The 21,351-nt window shown below is 56.8% G+C and overlaps 1 protein-coding gene across 2 annotated transcripts; it reads right to left on the bottom strand.

Annotated features, from left to right (window-relative positions):
• Nucleotides 1-5,011: 5,011 nt before the first annotated feature.
• Nucleotides 5,012-14,496, bottom strand: MRGPRF (MAS related GPR family member F). Of its 2 annotated transcripts, XM_012452979.2 has the most exons (3): nucleotides 14,333-14,496; nucleotides 10,818-10,921; nucleotides 5,012-6,886 (listed from the first exon to the last, which is right to left on the bottom strand). In XM_012452979.2, the coding sequence occupies exons 2-3, from the start codon at nucleotides 10,863-10,865 to the stop codon at nucleotides 5,903-5,905; spliced, it is 1,032 nt and encodes a 343-aa protein (XP_012308402.2). In that variant the 5' UTR covers nucleotides 10,866-10,921; nucleotides 14,333-14,496; the 3' UTR covers nucleotides 5,012-5,902. The 2 variants fall into 2 exon arrangements, with proteins under 2 accessions (XP_012308402.2, XP_064220725.1); XM_064364655.1 differs by lacking the exon at nucleotides 14,333-14,496 and having other exon boundaries at nucleotides 10,818-12,152.
• Nucleotides 14,497-21,351: the final 6,855 nt, after the last annotated feature.

The following is a 21,351-nucleotide window of genomic DNA, read 5'->3' as shown; positions in this document are numbered from 1 at the left end:
CATCACTGCACTCCACCCTGGACCACAGATCCAGACTCCATCTCAGAAAAAAAAAACGAAATCACATGTAGGAAAGAAGTGGGCACGTGGAGGGTGGACTGAGGGGAGGAGCATGGTCAACACCTGCCATTTGCCACCAGTTTCTTTCTTTCTTTATTTTTTCGACACAGAGTCTCATTCAGTCACCCAGACTGGAGTGCAGTGGTGCGAACTCAGCTCACTGCAACCTCCGTCTCCCAGGTTCAAGTGATTCTCTTGCCTCAGTCTCGCGAGTAGCTGGGATTACAGGCATGCACTACCATGCCAGGCTAATTTTCGTATTTTTAGTAGAGATGGGGTTTCATCATATTGTCCAGGCTGGTCTCAAACTCCTGGCCTTAAGCAATCCACCCACCTCGGCTCCCAGAGTACTGGGATTACAGACGTGAGCCACCGCGCCCGGCCATGTCTGCCGGTTTTACCTTGGGTGCACCTCTTCCCTGTTTTGAGTCCACTGGGCTTAGGTGGGGTGGCTATCATCCCTTGTTCCCCATCTCTGCCTCCAGCTCCTGGGAGGGTGCATTCCCCCGACCTGGCCAGTGCACAAGGTATCAAGACGTCAGCCGGAATCCCGAGAAGGCGGTGCTCTCTTTCCGCTGGGATTGCAGGATTTGTAGAAGATACGCCGAAAACCGCTGCTTACCTGCCGTTTAGTTTTTCCATTGAGAATAAATGGAACACAGACCAAAGCAGGGATGAAAACAGGCAAATAGGAAGTGGCCTAGCAAACATCACTTGCGGCCCTGGATCCAGCTGTGTCTGAAGCCAGAATCACTTCTGGAACTTTCTGGGTATGTGAGTCAGTAAATTCCCTTAAATACGCATATCTCCACCTACACCACACGCCAAAGCTAGATTAACCCGGGGTTCTGTGACTTGTCACTCAGAATCCTGTCTGATAACGGTGTATAAGTCTGCGTGGGACACTAATCTAGAGTGGCATAAAAGCAGAGGTGGCCAGGTGGGGGCAGGGGTGTGCCCAAGGCTTCACTGACTGCCCAGTGGTGCCAGGGGACTTTGGGGGGACGATGGAGACGTTCTGTATATTGATTTGGTGATGACCTGGGCAGATACGCATTTGTCTAAGACAATTAAACTATGTATTAAATGGGTCAGTTTTACTGTATGTAAATTAGGCCTCAATTCAATTAATTAAAAAGACATTTAAAAAGAATCTGCCTGAGTGGGGAGCCTCCTCTCACAGGCCAGGAAACTCCGCACCGGTGCCTCTGACTCACCCAGCAGAGCTCTCCATGAGTCTTGATTTCGTGAACTGTGCCCTGTTGTTTTCGAGTTCAACTTTCAAGCTCCTGCTGGCTTAAAAGGGAATATTTCTGCACTCGAGCGCTCAGTGGTTTGGGTTTGGGAAGATCTCTGCAATGTGTTTGCCCAGCTTTTTGGCCTCGTCACCAGCCTGTTGAAGGGCACACATCCCAGGCCTGGTCGTCTCCCTGTATGCTAAGGGGCTGGACCATACACCCACCGACCCGCGTCCCTGCTGCACCTCCCAGCCGAGGCCCTGGTTCCTGCGGAGGAAGGATCGTCCTGGCTGAGGATTCTGAGCCAAGCTGTGCAGACGTGAAAAGATCCTGGGCTTAAACATCCTGGTACAAAACATAAAACTCAAGTTATCTGAAAACGACAAGGGATTTGGGACAGCTGGGCGGATGCCAGAGAGGCATCCCGTTTCTTTTTGTGAAGATGGGAGACAGAGACAGAGGCGTCGGCGTTGGGGCCGTTTTGCTTCGTGTCTGCTGAGCATCTTGTTCCCATTCCTCCACTTGATTCAGATACCCACACCCTAAAACTGTGGACAGGTCTCGATGGCCTGTCTGGGTTATCCGGAGGCTGTGATGGGGCATGTCCTGGCCAGTCCATGCATTTCCCCGGAATCCCAACTCCCAGCACATTGCTGACAGGAGACAGAAGGTCAGAGACAGGCTGGCTGGCCGTGGTGGCTCACGCCTGCAATCCCAGCACTTTGGGAGGCCGAGGCAGGCAGATCACGAGGTCAGGAATTCGAGACCAGCCTGGTCAATATGGTGAAACCCCGTCTCTACTAAAAATACAAAAATTAGCTGGGCATGGTGGTACATGCCTGTAGACCCAGCTACTTGGGAGGCTGAGTCAGGAGAATCACTTGAACCCGGGAGGTAGAGGTTGCAGTGAGCTGAGATTGCACCACTGCACTCCAGCCTTGGGTGACAGAGTGAGACTGCATCTGGAAAAAAAAAAAAAAAAAAAAAAAAAGGTCAGAGACCTGAGTCTCCAGGGCAACAGGAAGACCACAGTGGGGAGTCCCTGGATGCTGATGGGGGCCTCCAGCCAGGGCCGTTCACCAATGCGACTTACCTTGGACGAGAAACTCCATTGAATGCATGACCCCCTACTTCCACAGCTGGGGCTGACAGCATGGGCCATGTAGCCCTGCATGGACAGTCAACAGGATACCTGCGTGCAGCTCTTGACCAGCACCCACTGTCCACAGTGTGTCCCCAACCAACGGATCGGTGCTGCAGACAGACAGCTCACAGGCACCTTCCTTTTGCAGTGGCCACTCTGCTCCCTGCCCCGGACGCCCAACCGGGCAATTAGGCGCACTGGCCGCCGCCCCAGCCCATACACCAACTCCTGGAAGTTGGTGATGTAGCTGGCTTATCCAAGGAAACTGAGGCACAGCGGGACTGAGGTCCATGGCTCAGGGGTGGTGGCCCTCTACCTCCCTGAGGCTTGCTCTTGACTTTCCAAATTTGGCCTTGCTCATCCCTTGCATAATCTAAAAGAACAGCTTGATTTTATAGAGGTAATGGGTGGCAAGAAGCACAGAAAAGCGGTGAGTTCTGCCTTGCCTGGTGCCCCCACCCCTGCCCCTTCACCCCACCCTTCCCACACACCACATGGTTGTTACTAGGTTGGCTTTGTAACAATGAGGGCAGCCCAGAAGCTCTGGTCCCACGCCCCACTCTCCGTCCTGTGACCTGCTGGGGATCCTTCTCCCAGAGCCGTGGGATGGAAATCTCCCCCTCAGCCCCTGGCTCCTCCCAAGCCCACTTTAATAATTAAATACCAAAGGAAGGAGGAGGAAAGTGGCGAGAGTGGGCAGTTCCTGTCCATCTAATCATCTGTGCAGTCACCCTCCATTAGCACAGAGAACGAGGTGGTCCACGGAGCTGCGGGAATCCTCCCAGGGCTTTGCAGGGGAATGAAGGAGAAGAAAGCTGTTCCCAGGCAAGACTGTGAAGACCTGCACCTGAGAAGGGCCAGAGGTTGGGGAGGCCCAGTTTCTGGGGTTCAGACCTGCCCCTCCTGCCTTAGAACCCATCAGGACAGATGCCTCTTCCTAGAGTCGGGTCCAGCCTGTTCCTGACCTCCAGGCCTCGCTCGTGGGTGAGGCTGCCCGCCCCTCACCGGCCCTGGGCTCTGAGCCACTGCAGCCACACCCAGACAGGGAGGCCACTTCCTTCTAGGTCAGCAGCTCCACACGAGGGCTCAGGGCTGGAGTCCTGGGGTGGGGACTCCTAAGGAAGAGGTGAGTTCCCAGGAACTGGGGTGCTCTGGGCCCTGAGGAGGAGCCAGGGCCCCAGATGCCGACCCTCGCCGTGGCTGCCTTCAGAACAGGGACGTGCTTCTGCTTACTTGTGACTCGTCCTGTGTAGCCAAGATGCCTATGCTGGTGGGAGCTTTGCCACTGGGCGGGGTCCCATACCTGCCCCTGGGCATGTCTGCTCAGGACCCACCTGGCTTCTCTGGGTCCCTGGAAATGAGCTGTCGGGTGTGGTGGTCTCCAGCTCTGCTCTTATGGGATCCTCTGACCAGCCCTGGGGATGGTGGGACTCAGAGGATGGCAGGGCTCGTTCTGGGCACGGGGAGGGCACGGGTGGGGACATGTGACCTTCATGACCTAGAGGTCCTGGAACCCCTCCCTCCAGGCCACACGAGATCCCCTCTTTTCATAGCACAATGGCCTTGCTGGGAGGACCGAGCCAGGATTGGTAGAAAGGGGAGCACGGAGGGGCAGTGGCCTGAGTGGGCAGGAGGGCAGTTGAAGTCAGGCTGGCTGGGTGGTGGACCATCAGGGACAGACACTTGGGGGCAGCCCACTGAGGGCTGGACCATGTCACCAGGGGGCAGGCCGAGCAGGCTCCAGGCTCGGCTAGTAGAAGGCCAGGATCCGGGCGGCTGGGTGGGTGAGCCTGGCAGTACTGCCCACGGCTCTGCCCATTCCCAGCTAGAGCTCAGAGCTTGAAGCGCTGCCCACCTGCCCACTCCTGGCTCTGCTCTGTAGAGGAGGGGCCCAACTCTGTCAGCGCTGATCTCTCTCCGCGGGGCTATAGGGTGAGCAGGCTTGCCATAAGGCTTGTCCCAAAAGAGCTGGGGTCCTAGGCTGGACACCAGGAACCCAGGATGGGGACTGACCAGAGGCAAAAAGGTCAGCCAAGAACTTGTCTAGCCTGGCCCTAGTTGGGCTGTCACCGGGGAGGGCTTCCAGCCTATCACTGGGCTGTAGAGAGGTATCTGGGCACTGGGAGGCTGGCCCTTGCTCAGGGATCTCAGGATGGACAGGGGCATCCTGAACAGGGGCAACAGCAGGAGAGGCAGCAACCCTCCCATCTGGTGGGCACGGGCAGGACGCTGGTGGCCGACACAGGCCTGGCGTGGAGGAGGTAAGAGCTGAGGCTCCCAGAGGCCGTGGGGGCCTCTGAACTGAGAAGGGGCCCTGGCAGATACTGGCAGAGGACTGGCTGACTATCTCCCTCTGGCAGGGAGTGGACAAGCCACAGGAGCTGGAGCATGAGCCTGTGCAGCCGCAGCCTCAGGAGGAGGCCCCAGAGCAGAGGCAAAGAGCAGGGTGTGCAGGGGAGCTGGGGGCGGCGGTGAGGGGGGCGCCCGTCCCAGGACTCCGCACCCTTGAGCATCCTCACTGGAGGAAACAGGGACCAGGGTAGGACCATGGGCAAGAAGCCTTGCTGGCTGCAAGTTAGAAAATGTTTATTGATACACATTTTATTGTCTCTTATAAAATTTCCTTTGGCTTCGTCGGGCCACTGTGCTTGCAGGTGAGCACTACTGTGTCAGTCCCCTGGCGGCCAGGGTGGAGCCAGTGTCCGCATACAGGTCGGGGCTGGAGCGAAGAGGCTGTCCAGGAGCTGCCCAGCTGGTCCTCACGGCCTGCGGGATACCTAGCGCGCTCCTGGAGGCAGCCCAGCACTGGCCCATCCTGGGGTCAGAAAAGGCAGTCAACTACCCAAGGCAGCCAGAGGTCTCTCCTGTCTCCAATGCCTTGACATGACCGGAAATCACCTCATCAAAGTCACTGAATGATTCGACAGGGGGCAGGGAAGTTGTCTGCAGAAAGACTTGGCTACGAGGCCTGTGAACCAGAACCTTCTTCCAGACAACACCATTTCCTCCAGATTTGCTCACCGCAGTGGCCTGGAGAAGATCGAATCCAAGAACAACCCCAAATGATGGGGACGAGGCTGCTGGCCTGGCACTGGCTGGGACACGGTCAAGGAGGGCTGCCCCAGAGGCAGAGTGGTTGGGCTGGGTGACCACCTCCTCTCCTTTACAGCCTGGGGCAAGGAGGGGCCCCACCATCTGGGGGCAACTTCTGTACAAGGGGTCCCTAGGGAGGCAGAATGGCTGGGGGAGGCGGGCAGGGGCCACAGGGGCTGTTTGCAGGTGGCTCCACAGTCTCCCAGCCACCCCTGGAGCCTCCAGGCCAGGCAGAAGGAGGCCAAAGGAGAGAAACATCTTTTTCCTCCTGTGTGGACTCAGAGGCAGCTGCCCACTCCTGTCCCAATGCGAAGGGTCTGGAGGCCGCTTCCTGCCCCTGCCCCCAACCCCCGCAGGTGCTGGGCTCTCAGGAGGCATTCCCTGGGGGGCACTGCATCTCCATGGTGACCGTGTTGGGCGTGCCGCCCCCGGCCTCCCCCAGCTCAGCGCCATCCCGCAGGGCCCGCTGGAAGACCACCCTGAGCGGCTCCCACAGCCGCTGCGACTTGTCCCTCCCGGCCAAGAAGTAGATGACGGGCTTGGCGCTGCTGTTGATGCAGATGCACAGGTCGGTGACGTACTCGGGGAAGGGGGCCGGGATCTGGAAGACCCAGAAGAGGAACCAGTCGATCCCTAAGTAGATGGAGGACACCAGGAAGACGGACACCATGGCTAGGATGACGTGGTTGAGCTTGGCGGAGCGCTGGCGCCGCCGGGCCCGGCACTCCACGTGCAGGATGAGGGCCAGGCAGGGCAGCACCATGAGTGGGCAGCAGAGCAGGAACAGAACGATGCCCAGGAAGATGTCCATGTGCCTGCAGGCCACGCCGGCGGCCCCGCGGCCCAGGAACACGCAGAAGTAGTTATGGAGGCAGGTGATCAGGAGGGACACGACCCACAGCAGGGCGCACACCACGGCTGACAGGCGCTTGGGCCGCTGGCGCCAGTACCAGGCGGGGAAGATGACCGACGCGCAGCGCTCTGTGCTGACGGCCGGCAGGAGGCTCACGCCGGTGAGGAACATGCACAGCCCTAGGACCCGGCACACGCTGCGGACGTACTCGGCAAAGGCACCCAGGAAGCCCCCCGTGTTCAGGATGGAGAACACCGCCTTGCTGAAGAGGTATCCCACGTCGGCGCCGGCCAGGTGCAGGAAGTAGATGGAGAAGGGGTTCCTCTTGATGGAGAAGCCGAAAAACCAGAGGACCAGCCCGTTGCCCACAAGGCCACACAGGCAGAGGAGCAGGAAGATGTAGTTCATGACGGCCGGGGGTGGCAGCATTGCGATCTGCTCAATGGTCAGGAAGCCCCGGCTGTAGAGTTCCGGGGCCTCACTCATGCCAGGGCACATCTGTGCAAGTGCAGAGGGGGACAGCTGTGATGCCGGCCGGTCCCCACACACAGACCTGCACCTGGGGCCCAGCGCAGGGGTCCCAATGAGGGACATGGGACAGGGAGGGGGTCTGTAGGACACTGGCTGTGGAGCAGCTAACTGGCTGCAACTCTGTCCTCAAACACCCCTGACCTCATCCGATGGTAACTCTCTGTCCTAGGGTCTAGAGCTAGCAGCACAGAATAGTGCCTACAGGAGTGGGGGTAGCACCCATCAGTGCCCAGGAAGGGCGCCAGGCTGCCCACCGGTCAGACTGTCCAAAAAGCATCCAAGTCATGCAAGGCAGAAAAACTGCAGAGCCCTCCCATTTCTAAGAAGACCAGAGACAGGACTCACGTAAACACTGCGATAAAATCCTGAGTTATACCCGGATCTCAACGGCTGCTGGAAAGAATATCTCTGGGACCACTGGGGAAATGTGGGTATGGACAGTGGGTAGATAATGGTATTGCATCACTGTAACATCTTTTGAATGTGAAAATGTACCCTGGCTATGCACATTTTCACGATGCGGCTTTGGGAACGTCCATGTTCTTAGAAGATACAGGCTATATGGGCGTCAAGGGCTCGGTGTCTGCAATTTACTTTCATTTGCCTATTTGCTTTTGAGACAGTCTTGTCTTGTTGCCCAGGCTAGAGTGCAGTGGCTCCATCTCAGCTCACTACAGCCTCTGCCTCCCAGGTTCAAGCAATTCTGCCTCAGGCTCCTGAGTAGCTGGGATTACAGGCACGCACCACCATGCCCGACTAATTTTAATATTTTTAGTAGAGACGGGCTTCACCATGCTTGTCTCCAACTCCTGACTTCAGGTCATCTGCCCACCTTGGCCTCCAAAAGGGCTGGGATTACAGGTGTGAGCCACCATGCCTGGCCTTGCAATTTACTTTCAAATAGTTCTGGGGAAAAAGTCTATCTGTCAAGAGATAGCGAGAAAGCACATGGTGAAGGGTTAAGGATGACTAGCTGAGGTGACGTATCGCTGGGCATTGTACTATTCTTGCAAAATCTTGCAGTGTTTCAAAAAATAGGAAACAGGAAACTATTTGAAGAAATAAAATCACTTCTAAGTTACATTTAAAAAAAAATGAGTGGACCTCGGCCTTCTCCTGAGCTGGACCCTGTCCACTCTAGTGGGATTGGACGTGGTTCCCTGATGAGCCAGGGTTGCCCCTGGGGTTTCCAGATTGTGGGAAAGTCCAGGGGGTCCCTGGGGCGGTGGAGAGGGAGCAGCTATTTGTCAAGCTGCAGGGAGCATTTCAATGCTTTAACCATGGGTGCGGCTGTAAGAGTGCATCCCAGCTGAGTATCAGGGCTGCCCTCAGGGTCAAGGCTTGAGTGTAACTGCAAGCAGGTGGGCCAGGTGCAAGGAACAGGTGACGGGGGGAGAATGGCAAACCCGAAAGCCTTTCTCTTGAGCCAAGCAGGCAGCCTGCTGTGCTCCAGCCGGTGGGGGCCAGGGAATGGCTGGGCTGGAGTGGTTGATTGTCCTCCCCCGCTCCCCGGAGAAGCCTGAACTCTAGACTGGAATGTGAACTACTCCATCTTTAAATGTTAACATTTACACACGCTGTGTGGGCTGAACAACCCATCTATCTGCAAGCTGGCTTCAGTTCTCAGGGGGTCCTCTGAGGACCTCGCATCTCAGAGGCAAAGGCTGCCTGCCTGGATAATGCTCACTCCCCTCCCCACGTTGGGGATCTGCCCCAGCATTCTCCTCCTAAGGCTGGTATCTGTCTCCAGGGCTCCCTAACAAAAGAGAAGGTTAGGAAGGCAGGATCCATTCTGCCACCTTCACATGGCTCCAGCTCTGGCAGAAAGTTGGGTCCTGAGAGACTGTTCTCTGGGCCTCCCTATTGAAAAGGGAGGGACCTCCTAGCCTGCTCGGGTCAAGGGGAATCTGAAAACAGGATTGGAGGTGTTGGCGAAACTCTGGGGACATCTGTGGGGTCAGGGCTGGCATCGTGAGGGGACCCTGTTCCCTCCCTGACATTCTCTAAATTCATTTATCGGCACAACAGCTCTGTCTGCCGGTCTGTCCGCCCCAAATCCCACTCCTCAGCTTTTCTTTCCTGTGGGTGACCTGGACACTCCTCTGGGCTGGGGAACTAGACCCAGTGATCTGTAGGATCCGGTGCCCAAAGAGGCCCAGGAGGACCAGCTCAGGCGCCAGGAAAGAGCTGGGCTTCGGGGCTGGATGGAGGCGGCCAGCTTACTCAGTGCCTCTTGCATGCGTGCATGCTGGAAAAAGTCTGCAATCCCCTCCTCGAGTCAGAGTGGGAGGCGGCGTGAATCACTGGGCGTGTAGCTGCTGTGACCAGCCACATACTGCTTTGTAAAATGCCTGCTCCGGAGCCGGGCCCCACCCTAAGCTCTGCCTTTTTGCTGGGAGTTTCTGCAGACTGCCCCACCCGACCTACCAATCTAATCTGCCTCCTGTGGCCACCACAGCATTCCTATAGTGACTCCACAGCAGTCACTATAGAAATGAGGGAGAGGGCCCAAGGGCGCGGGGGCGAGATCCTGGGGGCTGGGCAGGAGTCTCCACTCTGCTTCTGACCTAGGGGCTGATCCCAGTCAAGTTACTACCTGGGTGTAAGCCTCAGTTTCTCAAATGCAGAAGAGGATGGATAGGAATTCAAGAGACCCTTCCAACTTGAGAGCGTTTCAGAAGGAAATCCCAGACTTTTCAAGGGACTCAGAGAAGTAAGGGACTAGGCAGATGGAGGGCAGAAGGAGGAGGGTCAGCCTGGAGGGGGTGGCAGAGTCTCAGGGTGGGTGACTCATGACTAATGGACCCTGGGCAACACTCTCAGAGTGGCCCAGGACCGGCAAGGCTCCACGGAGCACATGACATCAGGGCCACTGTGGAAAGGAGAAAAGTTCCTTTTTAAAGTTTCCTTTCTTGTTAAAGAATAAATCATAAGTGTGCTAAGAACTTTGTAAAGCCCTATCCTATGTAGCTGTTAGACATGCCGTGCTTACAGGCACGTAGTACATACTGTGTCCTTGTACTTTAACCAAGATACCTGTGCTGGACGTGCTCACAGGCATGTCCCAGCTCTCCATTGCTTTGACCTGTTTAGAAAAGTTTTAAGTTATTAGCCAATCAGGTTTTAGTTTAGATTGTGAGGTCTGGCTCCAGCCAATGGAGATTAGTCACAGCAGTAAGGACGACCCCAAATGCATAAGGAATAAATCTGTAGCCGGGCGCAGTGGCTCACGCCTGTAATCCTAGCACTTTGGGAGGCTGAGGTGGGTGGATCACCTGAGGTCAGGAGTTCAAAACTAGCCTGGCCATCATGGTGAAACCCCATCTTAAAAAAAAAAAGAAAAAAAAAGGAATAAATTTGTGTGTTTCCCTTTGATCTTTGTACTCTCGTGGTAAGATGGTTAGTGAGAGTACCCTTCCTGCAGTCCAGGAAGTAAAAATCGCGTTGCTGAAAGATCCTTTCAGCAACTGTGAAAGTCTCAGTGCTAATTTTTCTTTGTGGCACCGACCATCTATTTCCAACAGCTACCTTGCAGCCTGCGTCCCAGGGCTTCCTGGACCGCCTGGCTGTGGTGAGTAGCTGACCGTCCCACCTCTGCAGGGAAGAGATGAAACGAGACCTCACAAGGATGCTACAAGCCCACCCCAGGGTCAGCACAGCGAGGGACCTTGAGGGGATCCAGTCCTGGTGCTTGCCTCACTGATGAGGACAGGAGATTATGAGGGGCCAGGGAACTCGTGCCCAGCCACATAGCCCAGAGTGGCCCACTGCCCACTGTGGGTCCAGAGCTGGCGGGGGGCAGGAAGGGGGAGATGAGGGAGGAGACACTGGGTTGGGTGTGCCCCTCCCCCCCACACCGGTCTGGGCAGACCCGGGGCCCTCTGCCTGTGGCACTTGCCTTATTCCTGGTGCTGGGATGGGCCTCCCAGGAGCAGTTTCCAGCCATCTCCAGGCCTGGTATGTCTGGGCCCCTGCTGGCAGCTCACCAGTCTGCACACCCACCTGGCAGAAACCCAGAGAGAGGGTGGACAAGGGCAGTGGGGACTCCTCCCTGGAGAGCAGCTTTCCACGCCTCCCCCTTCAGGACCCCTGTGCCTAGGTCCCCAAGGCCTGTGGCTCTCAGCTGTCACCTTAGAGGAAAGGCAATCACCCCATTCCCTCAGAGGCAGGGGTGTTGTGGGACTGTCCTGGTGAGATTCTGGAGGTCACTCTTGGGGCACCACCCCCTCCTGCCTGTGGACTCCTCAGCTCCACTGCAGCTCGCTGGAAAAGAAGCCTCCTTCCCCTCTGCTTGTGAGAGTTCTGGAGCTGGGCTGCTGTTGCAGGCATGCATTTATTTACCCACACACATTTTTTGGATGTCACTGTCACCACGACAGTGATGACCCAGCTAGCCTGCCTCCCAGGCACATGTAGAGGAAAGACCAGATGCCAATAGCGGCCCGCCTCGTCTCAATCCCGCTCCCCTCAATCAGAGCACCCAGCTGTTGCTCGTTCCTCCTAGCCATAAAAACCCCCCGCCCCAGGAAGTCAGCGCGACTTCTCTGGCCCCCTTTCCCCGGACCACAGAACCTCGCCCGGGAGCTGAATAAATTGGCATTTAATTTTCTTATACTGGCCTCAGTTTCCTCATTTTAAACTCGGCAATAACCCTTACAACCACCACTCACCCTGCCGGCTGGCCTACACCCATCACCCAGTCTGGTCCTCATGACCAGCTATGAGCCAGGTATCCTCCTGCCCCTCGGCTTAGAGGGCAAGGTCACCAGCCTAAAGGCACACCCATAACCACAACACACCCTGCAGCTCTGCAGATTTGTGTCTGGAGCAGCTACCCAGGAATGGAGGCAGCTGTAGAGGCCCCAGCTGCTGGTGTGGGGAGGGGAAGCTGCACCCACCCTAAGATGGGAGGCCAATGGGAGGCCTGGGGAGGGGGTGACCCTGCTGGAGACCAGTTCGTCATGGCCAGCCAGACCTCATGGGTCTGCCTGCCTTGGTTCTCCTGGAATTGACCCCTGTCCCCCAACCTGAGCTCTGCCCCTTCAGGAAAGCACCTATTACTTCCTGCTGTGCTGGGGGGGAAACTGAGGCTGTGAGCGATAAGGGCCTTGCTGGGTACAGCCCGGGTCACAGGCTGCTAGGCTCTTCTCCTCTCCCGAAGGGGAGAGCTTGGCAGCCCGCTCAACTCAACTCCCCGGAAATTCTTTCCTCTGCGCTGCGCGGGCCTCGGCCAGCCATGCGCTCCCGCCCGCTGCCCACTCCTCCCGCCCGGGGGCGGGCCGTGCCCCTGGCCTCCGCGCCCACCATTGGCTGGAAGGGGTGGCCGTCTGTGCATGTGGCCCGCCCCCTCTTTAACTGTTGGCCTCCCGGTGCTGGCGGCGCAAGTGCAGCCCCAGGGGTCGCTCCCAGGACCCCTCCCACTCAGTGGCCCGGCTTCCCTCGGCCCGCGCAGCCGGACCGCGCCGCCCTACGCCTTCACGGGGCGTCTGCGGGCACCTGTGCCTGGCCTACGGGTGACTCAGCCTGGGGCCTGCGGGGTGCCCCAGGGTGGGAGCACCCTGTGTGCCGGAGCGAGCCAGTGCGTTCGTGGTGTGTGTGCTGTGGGTTTGCAGACAGCCGGTGCTGCGATTGTGCGTCTTTAGTCTCCCTCCTTGGACTCCAGTTGGGCCACTGTCCCGTTGCCACCGACAGGCCGCACCTTCTCCACACTCTGGGGCCTGTCCGAGCTTTCCTGCCCTGCAGCCCCAGACCTACCACCTGCCTTCATCCTTCCTGGTCCCTGGGAAGAGCCCCCCAAGTCCTGTCCATTGCCCCTACTCTTTTTGGTGACACTTCTAGACATTCACCACCCCAGGTCTGGGACCCCGGCCTTGTTTCCAGGGATGTCCTGACTCACAGGTGCCTCACCCATTCACCCTGACCAGCCTAGACCCCAGGCACACCAACTAGTGTCCCAAGGGCAGTGGGCTGCCCCCCCATGCTGCAGGTGGGCATGCAGTGGGGGCCCCCAGCTCCCCTCTCTGCCATCTGCTTTCTCCATATGTGGGTGTCCCTGTGTGCCTGTCCTTGTCCTACCAGGGACGACCTGAAAAGCGATTTTACTCATGCACAGAAAGATCTAGAAGCCAGTGGATCCCAGCTGGACCATATTAAAGGACGTGTGTGACACATGTGTGGGGGCGTATGTGTGAGTGCGTGTGTGCGGGTGTGTGAGCATGTGCGTGTATGTGCGTGAGTGCGTCTGTGTGCATGCGTGTGGGTGTGTACGAGTGTGAGTGCATGTGTGCGTGTGTTTGCGTGTGTGTGCGCGTCTGTATGTGTGGCTCCGTGTGTGCAAGTGCCTGAGTGTGTGTGCATGTGGTGTGCGTGCATGAGTGAGTGTGCATGCATGAGTGTGTGCATGTGTGCGCACGAGTGTGCATGAGTGCATGAGTGCGTGTGTGCATGTGCCCCTCTGGGTGGGATCTGGGCTATGACAGAACTAGTTTCCACTGAAGCTGACCCCAAAAAGCTGCCAGCGCAGCTCACACCTGAGCCTCCCCTCGGAGCATGCCCAAGGGTGGCCTGGCCACCTGTCAGTCTCCTGCAGCCTTGCCAGAAGGAAGCTCCTCCTCTCCCTTCACCCCCACCCCACCTTGACCCAGCCCCTCTCCTCCTCCTCTGGCCGCTGCTTGGGCTGGGCCAGCAGGGACTGCCATCAGAGGGGCCTGCCTCGCTCCCCCAGACACAGAGCCTCTGTTTCCTCACTCCAGGCCTGGAGTCCCTGCTTAACAGCTTGGATTGAAGAGACTTGTCTAGGGAAACTAAGACCTTGCAGAACGTTCCAGGAACCTCTTCCACCCAAGGCCAACAGCTTCATTAGGCCGCTGGCCTGGGAGAAGGCGGGACTACAGCTGCCCAACCTCCTGTGGCTGCCTACACGGACCCCCGTGTGCACCCCAGGGCTGAGATCAGGGGGAGCCATCTCCCCGCCTGTGGGACACTGACTGCTGGGTGTTCCCTTCCAGCCCCTCCAGAATGCATGCTTGAATGGTCAGTGAGGCTGGGGAAGGGACCGAGGGGAGCGTTCACCCCCGGGACCCCAGAGCAGGAGCTGGACAGTGGGGCTGGGGGTGAGGCCAGCTGGGGGGCGTCAGGTCCTGCCACAGGAGGGGGACTTTTAAAGTTCCCCCATGGCCCCAGAACCCTGGAGCCTCAGGAGTGGCAGGTGAGCTTCTCTGATGGGTGACAGCCTTTTTGGGATCTCAGGGCTCCCTGCCTGGGGCCTTAGGGTTTCTGGGAGCTGCTTGCCTGGACAGCGTCCACCTCTCTGCCCTGACGGTGCCCGCGTCATTTTCCTTCTCTGCCTGGCCCTCACCCTGCAGCCTAGGTTGTTGAAACACCCTCCCCTGGACCCTGGGCCCCTGGAACTACCTGCAGCTGTCCTGATCCGAGGAGGCCTCCCTTTGTGGAGGGTTCTTCCTGTGACTCCCGCCTCCGGCCGGCCGACCCGGCAGGGGCAGCAGGCCAGCGCTGAGCACGGCCCAGAGCCTCGGAAAATGCGAGCTCAGAGTAGAGCCCTCGCCTGCTGGAAGAGACGGCTTTGGAAGCAGAACCCGCCCCAAACCCAATTCCTGGCCCGGCAGGAGGGGGAGGGGGAGGGGAGGAGGAGGAGTGGCTGAGCAGGGATGAGGCTTCAGGAAGGAATGCCCCGCTCAGGAGCCCCCCCACCAGCCCCACAGGGAACTCATCTCTCCGCCTGGTGACGTCATGTTGGCCCGAGCACTGCAGCCCGAGTCCAGCTGTTCATCTCCCTCGCATTCTGCTGCTCTGCAAGGCTGCCCGGGAGAGGGAGCACAGGCTGTCCACTTGCCTGGGGCCTTTGGTCTGCCCCCAGTGGGCATTTTGGGGCAGACTGGCCCAAGAGGGACTGGTCCCCACCCCGTTGTTTTAATTTACTCAGGGGCTGATACAGAGCTGGGGGGTGGGCATCAGGGTGAGAGCTCAATGGAGGGGCAGCTCCAAATTGGCAGAGAGGTGGGCAGCACTGCCCAGGCGGCACTCCTCCCCCTTCCCACCCCCGGACTCAGCCTGGGCCCCCTGCGGGCTTATGGAACCAGGAATTCCCTTTTACCCAGCCCTAATAGCAATCAGATGGCGCAAGTGGAAAATCACGGCGCTCGGCGAGCGGGCTGGAAACTGGCGGGCTGAGGTGCCGGGTGCCCCTGCCGCTTAGAGGGAGGATGAGGCGGGGGGGCCCCCTTCCCCTTGAGCCCCTGGTGGGGGGTCCTGGGACGCGTTCATGCCTGGGGCCCCACAGGCATGGTAGGGGTAGGGGGTGCAGAGTGGGGAGTACAGGAGCCAGCAGGGTGGCCAGGAGGAGGGGGTGGTGAGAGGGCTCCCCTCCTGCCTGGGGCCAACTTTCTCAGGGTCCAGGAAGCCCAAGGGAATTCTGAGCTTTTCCTGTGGGAGCGTAGTGCCCCGACTGGGAGGGGTGTGCCTCTGTGGGCATTTTGGAGGGAAATGAGACTCGGAGCTGCCCCTGCACCTGCCCTGGGAGCTGCCCGCCTCCTGCTTGTCCTGGCCATATGCAAGCCTCAGCGTGGAGGGAGCCTTGCACTGCTCCCCTCATGGTCCAGCTGGCCTCCTGGGGTCCGTTTTTCAGGGATGGTGTGGGGAGGGGACTCTGGGATCCTGGAGGCTCAAGGTCCACGCCCAAGGCTGAGAGAGAGGCTGGCAGGCAGCAGGCAGGGTGGTGACCTGTCCCCTCCTCTCCAGGGCAGCCAGCTGGGGCCCAGCTGGAACGCTTGTTTACACGGGGAGGCTGGGGGAGGCCGAATCCCAGCGAGTTCCAAGTGTAATTGCGTTTGGACACTTAAAAGGAATTGTGTGAAGTGGGCAGAGGCTCTGAAGTCCACCGCCTTATTTGGTATGGAAATTTGTTTCTCTCAAAATAAGCGAGAGGCGCTTGTGAATGGGAAGGTGGTCCTGGCCTGGCGTGTGGAGTCCCCGTGCTGGGGGCCTGGTGTGTCTGGCTGCTCAGTCACAGGACTGCAAGGTCATCCTGGCCTGGCGTGTGGAGTCCCTGTGCTGGGGGCCTGTGTGTCTGGCTGCTCAGTCACAGGACCACGGACTCGGGGCTTATTGGTGCAGGTGTTTGTTTCTTTCGGCTCCAGGGGCTGGAAGGCCAAGATCGAGGGACCTGCAGATTCAGCGTCTGGTGAGGACCCAGCTTCTCACTGTGTCCCCATGTGGTGGCCCCTTTCAGGCAGGCGAGGGAGCCCGATGGGGCCTCTTTTATAGGGGCATTAATGCCATCATGAGGCTCCACCCTCATGACCTGCTCACCTCCCAAACGCCCCATCTCACACTGATGATTAGATGTCAATAGATGGATCTGGGGCAGCGGGGCAGGGGGCAGGGGGTGGGGCTATAAACATGAGTCTCTAGCAGCCACCCTGGGGTCTCCCCACTCCCCGGGGGAGTGGTGGGCTGTGGGGAGTGTGCCCAGAGGCCCAGTGCTAGGAGCTCCTGTGCTGCCTCCAAGCCTGGGTGACCTTGGTCAGTTTCCTTCCCACTGGGGGCCCTGGTTTCCTCAGCTGTCAGATGGGAAAAGATAATGACCCATAGGGTTACAGCTGGGAGGGGTCGGATGCCAGGTGGAAGAGCTCTTCGCGCACCTCGCAACGCTGTGCCCTGCTCCGTGTGTCCTGTGGGTGTCCTTCCCTCCTCCCTCCCAGCAAGGCTCAGGGCTCTGGCTGATGTGGAGAATGGGGCGTGGTCCCTGCTCTTACAGCCTTTACTTTCTGAACAGCCACCACTTGCCGTCCGGTGTCCTCCCCTGCCCCTGCCAGTAGGGAAAAATTTTCTTTTCTTTTTTTTTTTTGTGAGACAGAGTCTCACTCTGTCGCCCAGGCTGGAGAGCAGTGGTGCAATCTCGGCTCACTACAATCTCTGCTTCCCAGGTTGAGTCGATTCTCCTGCCTCAGCCTCCAGAGTAGCTGGAACTACAGGCACTTGCCACCAGGCCTGGCTAATTTTTTGTATTTTAGTAGAGATGGGGTTTCACTGTGTTGCCCACGCCTGCAATCCAAGCACTTTGGAGGCCAAGGCGGGCGGATCACCAGAGGTCGGGAGTTCAAGACCAGCCTGACCAACATGGTGAAACCCCGCCTTAAAAAAAAAAAAAAAAAGAAAAGAAAAGAAAAGCTAAGATTCTCCAGGAGACGAGACAAATATGCACATGGTCTGGTTCTCCCAAGTTAACCCCTGAGGCCCGCTGGTTTCAACTCTTGAGATAAAAAGGTTGAACCAGGCTGGTCACGGTGGCTCACACCTATAATCCTAGCACTTTGAGAGGCTGAGATGGGTAAACTGACTGAGCTCTGGAGTTCGAGACCAGCCTGGTAACATGGTAAAACCTCATTTCTACTAAAAATACAAAAAATTAGCTGGGCATGGTGGCACACGCCTGTAGTTCCAGCTGCTTGGGAGGCTAAAGCATAAGAATAGCTTGAACCTGGGAGGCGGAGGTTGCAGTGAGCTGAGATCATGCCACTGCAGCACTCCAGCCTGTGTGAGAGAGTGATTCTGTCTTAAAAAAAAAAAGGTTGAACCAAGGCCTAGCTGGCTTTCCTCATAGTGAAAGGGACCTCTCTCCTTCGACTGTGTTCCCCTCCTCCACTAGGCTGGACCTTTCTGTGCTGGGAGGTGCATCTTAGGAATCTCAGCAGAAGTCTACATTCTCCTCTGTCCTGCATGTGGTAGACCATTCATTTATCCGTCTGTCCATCTATCCACCCACTCATCTACCCACCCAATGACCCATCTACCCACTCACCCAACCATCCATTTATCCATCCATCCACCCATCTACCCACCAAACCATCCATCCATCCATGTATCCATCCATCCATTTATCTATCCATCTATCCATCCATTCATGCATCCATCAGTCCATCTATCCACTTATCCATCCACCCATCAATCCATCTGTCCATCCATTCATCCATCTACCCACCCATCCACCCACCAAACCATCCATCCATCCATTTATCCATCCATTCATCCATCCATCCACCCACCAAACCATCCATCTGTCCATCCATCCATCCACCTATCCACCCACCAAACCATCCATCCATCCATTTATCCATCCATCCATCCATTTATCTAAACATCTATCTGTCCATCCACCCATCAATCCATCCATCTATTCATCTATCTATCCATCCACCCATCAATCCATCTATTCATTCATTCATCCATCAATACATCCATTCATCCATCTATTCACCCATCTGCCCATCCATTCATTCTTATCTTAATTCAACACTTTTACTGAACACCAACAATGATGGTGCTAGGAAAAGAATGTGGAAGAACCAAACACAGGGCATGGGGAGCAGGTGATAAATAGAAACAACTGAACACAAGAACTCCAACCTGTGATTAGAAAATCAAACTGAGAAAACCAAACAGTCATAGTGGCAGAAACTTAGGTGGTAAGCAGAGAGGCATGGGAGGTGGGCCGAATGATGGCCCCTGAAGATGTTGACATCCTAATCCTCAGATCCTGAGAACATGTGACTCTACACTTGGCCAAAGGGTCTTTGCGGAAGGGATGGAGTGAAGGATCTGGAGATGGGAGCATTGTCATGGATTATCCAGGTGGGCCCCATTTAATCACAAGGGTCCTTGGAAGAAGGATGCCGGAGATCATAATGAGTAGTGGGACACGTGTTGATGTGAAGAAGGGGCCAGCAGCCAAGGAATGCAGGCTGCCTCTAGAAACTGGAGAGGACGAGGAAACAAGCTGTCCCCTAGAGCCTCCAGAAGGAACCAGCCTGCCAACACCTTGACTTTAGGCCTCCAATGTCTAGAACTGTTACTGGAATACGCTTGTGCTGTTTAAGCCCCTAAGTTTGTGTCATTTGTTGCAGCAGCCACAGGAAAGTAATCCATGGGGATGGCCAGGCCTGATTAGCTGGGGTGCGGGTGGAGGGGCCTCTACAGAGATGATGCTTGCGCTGAGACCTGAAGGAGAAGGAGAAGGAGGTGGCTGCTCGCGGAACCCACAGGAAAGCATTCAAGGATCCAGAACAGCAGGTGCAAAGGCCCCGTGATGGAAAGATGGTTGCATTAGAAGTACAGAGCGGGTGGCTGGAGGGCAGGAGGGGAGGGTGCATGCGGAGGCCGGAGAGGAGAGTGGGGCCTCGAGACACCCTGCAGGCCCCCTGCAAGTCCGGGCACAGAGCCCCCACCTTGAGCCCTGAGGTCTGGACATTCCCATTTCCCATCTTTCCAGTGTAGGACTCTGCCTTTTCCAATTCCCCGCTTTTCTGATGCCAGATACTGCCCGACTCTATCCATCTTTCCCTGTTCCCTGGGCCACCTCCCACTGAGACCCCTCGCCGGTGCTCCCCAGGTGCATTTTCCTCACTGTCCCCAGCGGAGTCCTTCCCACACACCCAGCTCCTCGGTGCGGTGCCCACCCGTGGGTGAGTGGTGCACCCCACTGGCTTCCCTCCTCTGCCCTGGCCACTGCATCTTCCAGGGCAGCCTGGATGCTGGGTTTGGTCCACCTCGTCCACACCTGCTGCTTCTGTCTCACCTAAAGTGGATCCGAGATACGCCATCACTAGACCTTCAATTTCAGCACAGGCCTGAATAACCAACCTTCGAAAAGTTCACAGTGGCCTTGTCACTCCTAGAAATAATGAATAATTCCTTAAAACTCATTCAGCATCCAATTGGTGTTCACATCTCTCTCTCTCTCTCTCTCTTTTTTTTTGAGATGGAGTTTCGTGTTTGTTGCCCAGGCTAGAGTGCAAAGTGTAAGGGAACAATCTCAGCTCACAGCAACCTCCGCCTCCTGGGTTCAAGTGATTCTCCTGCCTCAGCCTCCCGAGTAGCTGGGATTACAGGCATGCGCCACCACGCCCAGCTAATTTTGTATTTTTAGTAAAGATGGGGTTTCTCAATGTTGGTCAGGGTGGTCTTGAACTCCCGACCTCAGGTGATCCACCCACCTTGGCCTCCTAAAGTGCTGGGGTTACAGGCGTGAGCCACCGCGCCCCGCCTCACGTCTTTTTTTTTTTTTTTAAACCGCTGTGTGTGTCACAAGCCAAAGGAGACACACAGCAGCCACCGGAAAGTAATCCACCATGCCCATGAGTGAATGTGCTGCTTTTGGGGGTTGGGGAGAGATGGCATCTCGCTCTGTTGCCCAGGCTGGAGTGCAGTGGCGAGATCTTGGCTCACCATAACCTCTGTCTCCTGGGTTTAAGCGATTCTTCTGCCTCAGCCTCCCAAGTAACTGGGACCACAGGCAGTGCCACCACGCCTGGTTAATATTTGTATTTTTTTTTTTTTAAAGATGGGGTTTCACCGTATTGGTCAGGCTGGTCTCAAACTCCTGACCTCAGGTGATCTGCCCGCCTCAGCCTCCCAAAGTGCTGGGATTACAGGCGTGCTCTTTTAACTAGATTTAACCTTTCTGTGGGGAGGTGCACGGAGTTTATTTGGGGGGGTGACCCCAAGAAGCATTACAGGGAAGGGAAAGAAGGTTAAGCACTCCCTCCCACCTTGCTTTGAGGGGTCTAGTCTTCAGCTCACCGCTGCCCTTCCTTCTTTGTGGACTATTGTGGCAATAGACACCTGCAAACCCTAGGTAGGTCCTCGGCGAGGGCGGCTTCGGCAGCCAGCAGCAATCTGAGAGCAGCCTCCAGGACGGCTGTCGGACCCTCGGGGGCCTAATGGGAAGCTCACTCCTGCTTCGGGGCAGCAAGAGAGAGGGAGACATGAGTGGAAGTTGCACTGAACACTGAGGTCACGTGTGGGCTTTCCCTCCGGGCCTGCCTCTGGTACGTGTGTGCAAACAAAACAGCTATGTCTTCATATCCAATCAAACTTTGTCACGGGTTCCCCGGGAACTGGTGCAAAACTAGGACAAAATCTTCGCTTTCTCAAGTCTGAGAGATCTGGAGTTTTCTGTTTGGGGGAGACCATGTTTCATCAACTTTCTATCAGAAGCAGCTATTTCCAGACACAACTCCCGACTGTCCAGCCTCTACTGCACCTCCTGGATCTGGAATTTCCCCAAGGCTTGATTCCACTGGATGGCTGAAGAGATGACACGGATTGGGGACCGGGCGTGGGTGTGTTGGTGTGTATTTCAAGTCATTTTTGCCATTTATTTATTTATTTATTTATTTTGAGACTGAGTCTCGCTCTGTCTCGAGGCTGGAGTTCAGTGGCGTGATCTCAGCTCACTGCAATCTCCACCTCCCGGGTTCAAGTGATTCTTCTGCCTCAGCCTCCTGAGTAGCTGGGATTACAGGTGCACACCACCACAACCGGCTAATTTTTTTTGTATTTTTAGTAGATACAGGGTTCCACCATATTGGCCAGGATGGTCTCGATCTCCTGACCTCGTGATTCGCCTCAGCCTC

Source organism: Aotus nancymaae, unplaced genomic scaffold (genome assembly GCF_030222135.1).
Source record: "Aotus nancymaae isolate 86718 unplaced genomic scaffold, 86718_ANA_hifiasm-v0.15.2.pri h1tg000059l, whole genome shotgun sequence".
NCBI lineage: Eukaryota > Metazoa > Chordata > Mammalia > Primates > Aotidae > Aotus > Aotus nancymaae.
This window is presented reverse-complemented; position numbering and strand designations above follow the sequence as displayed.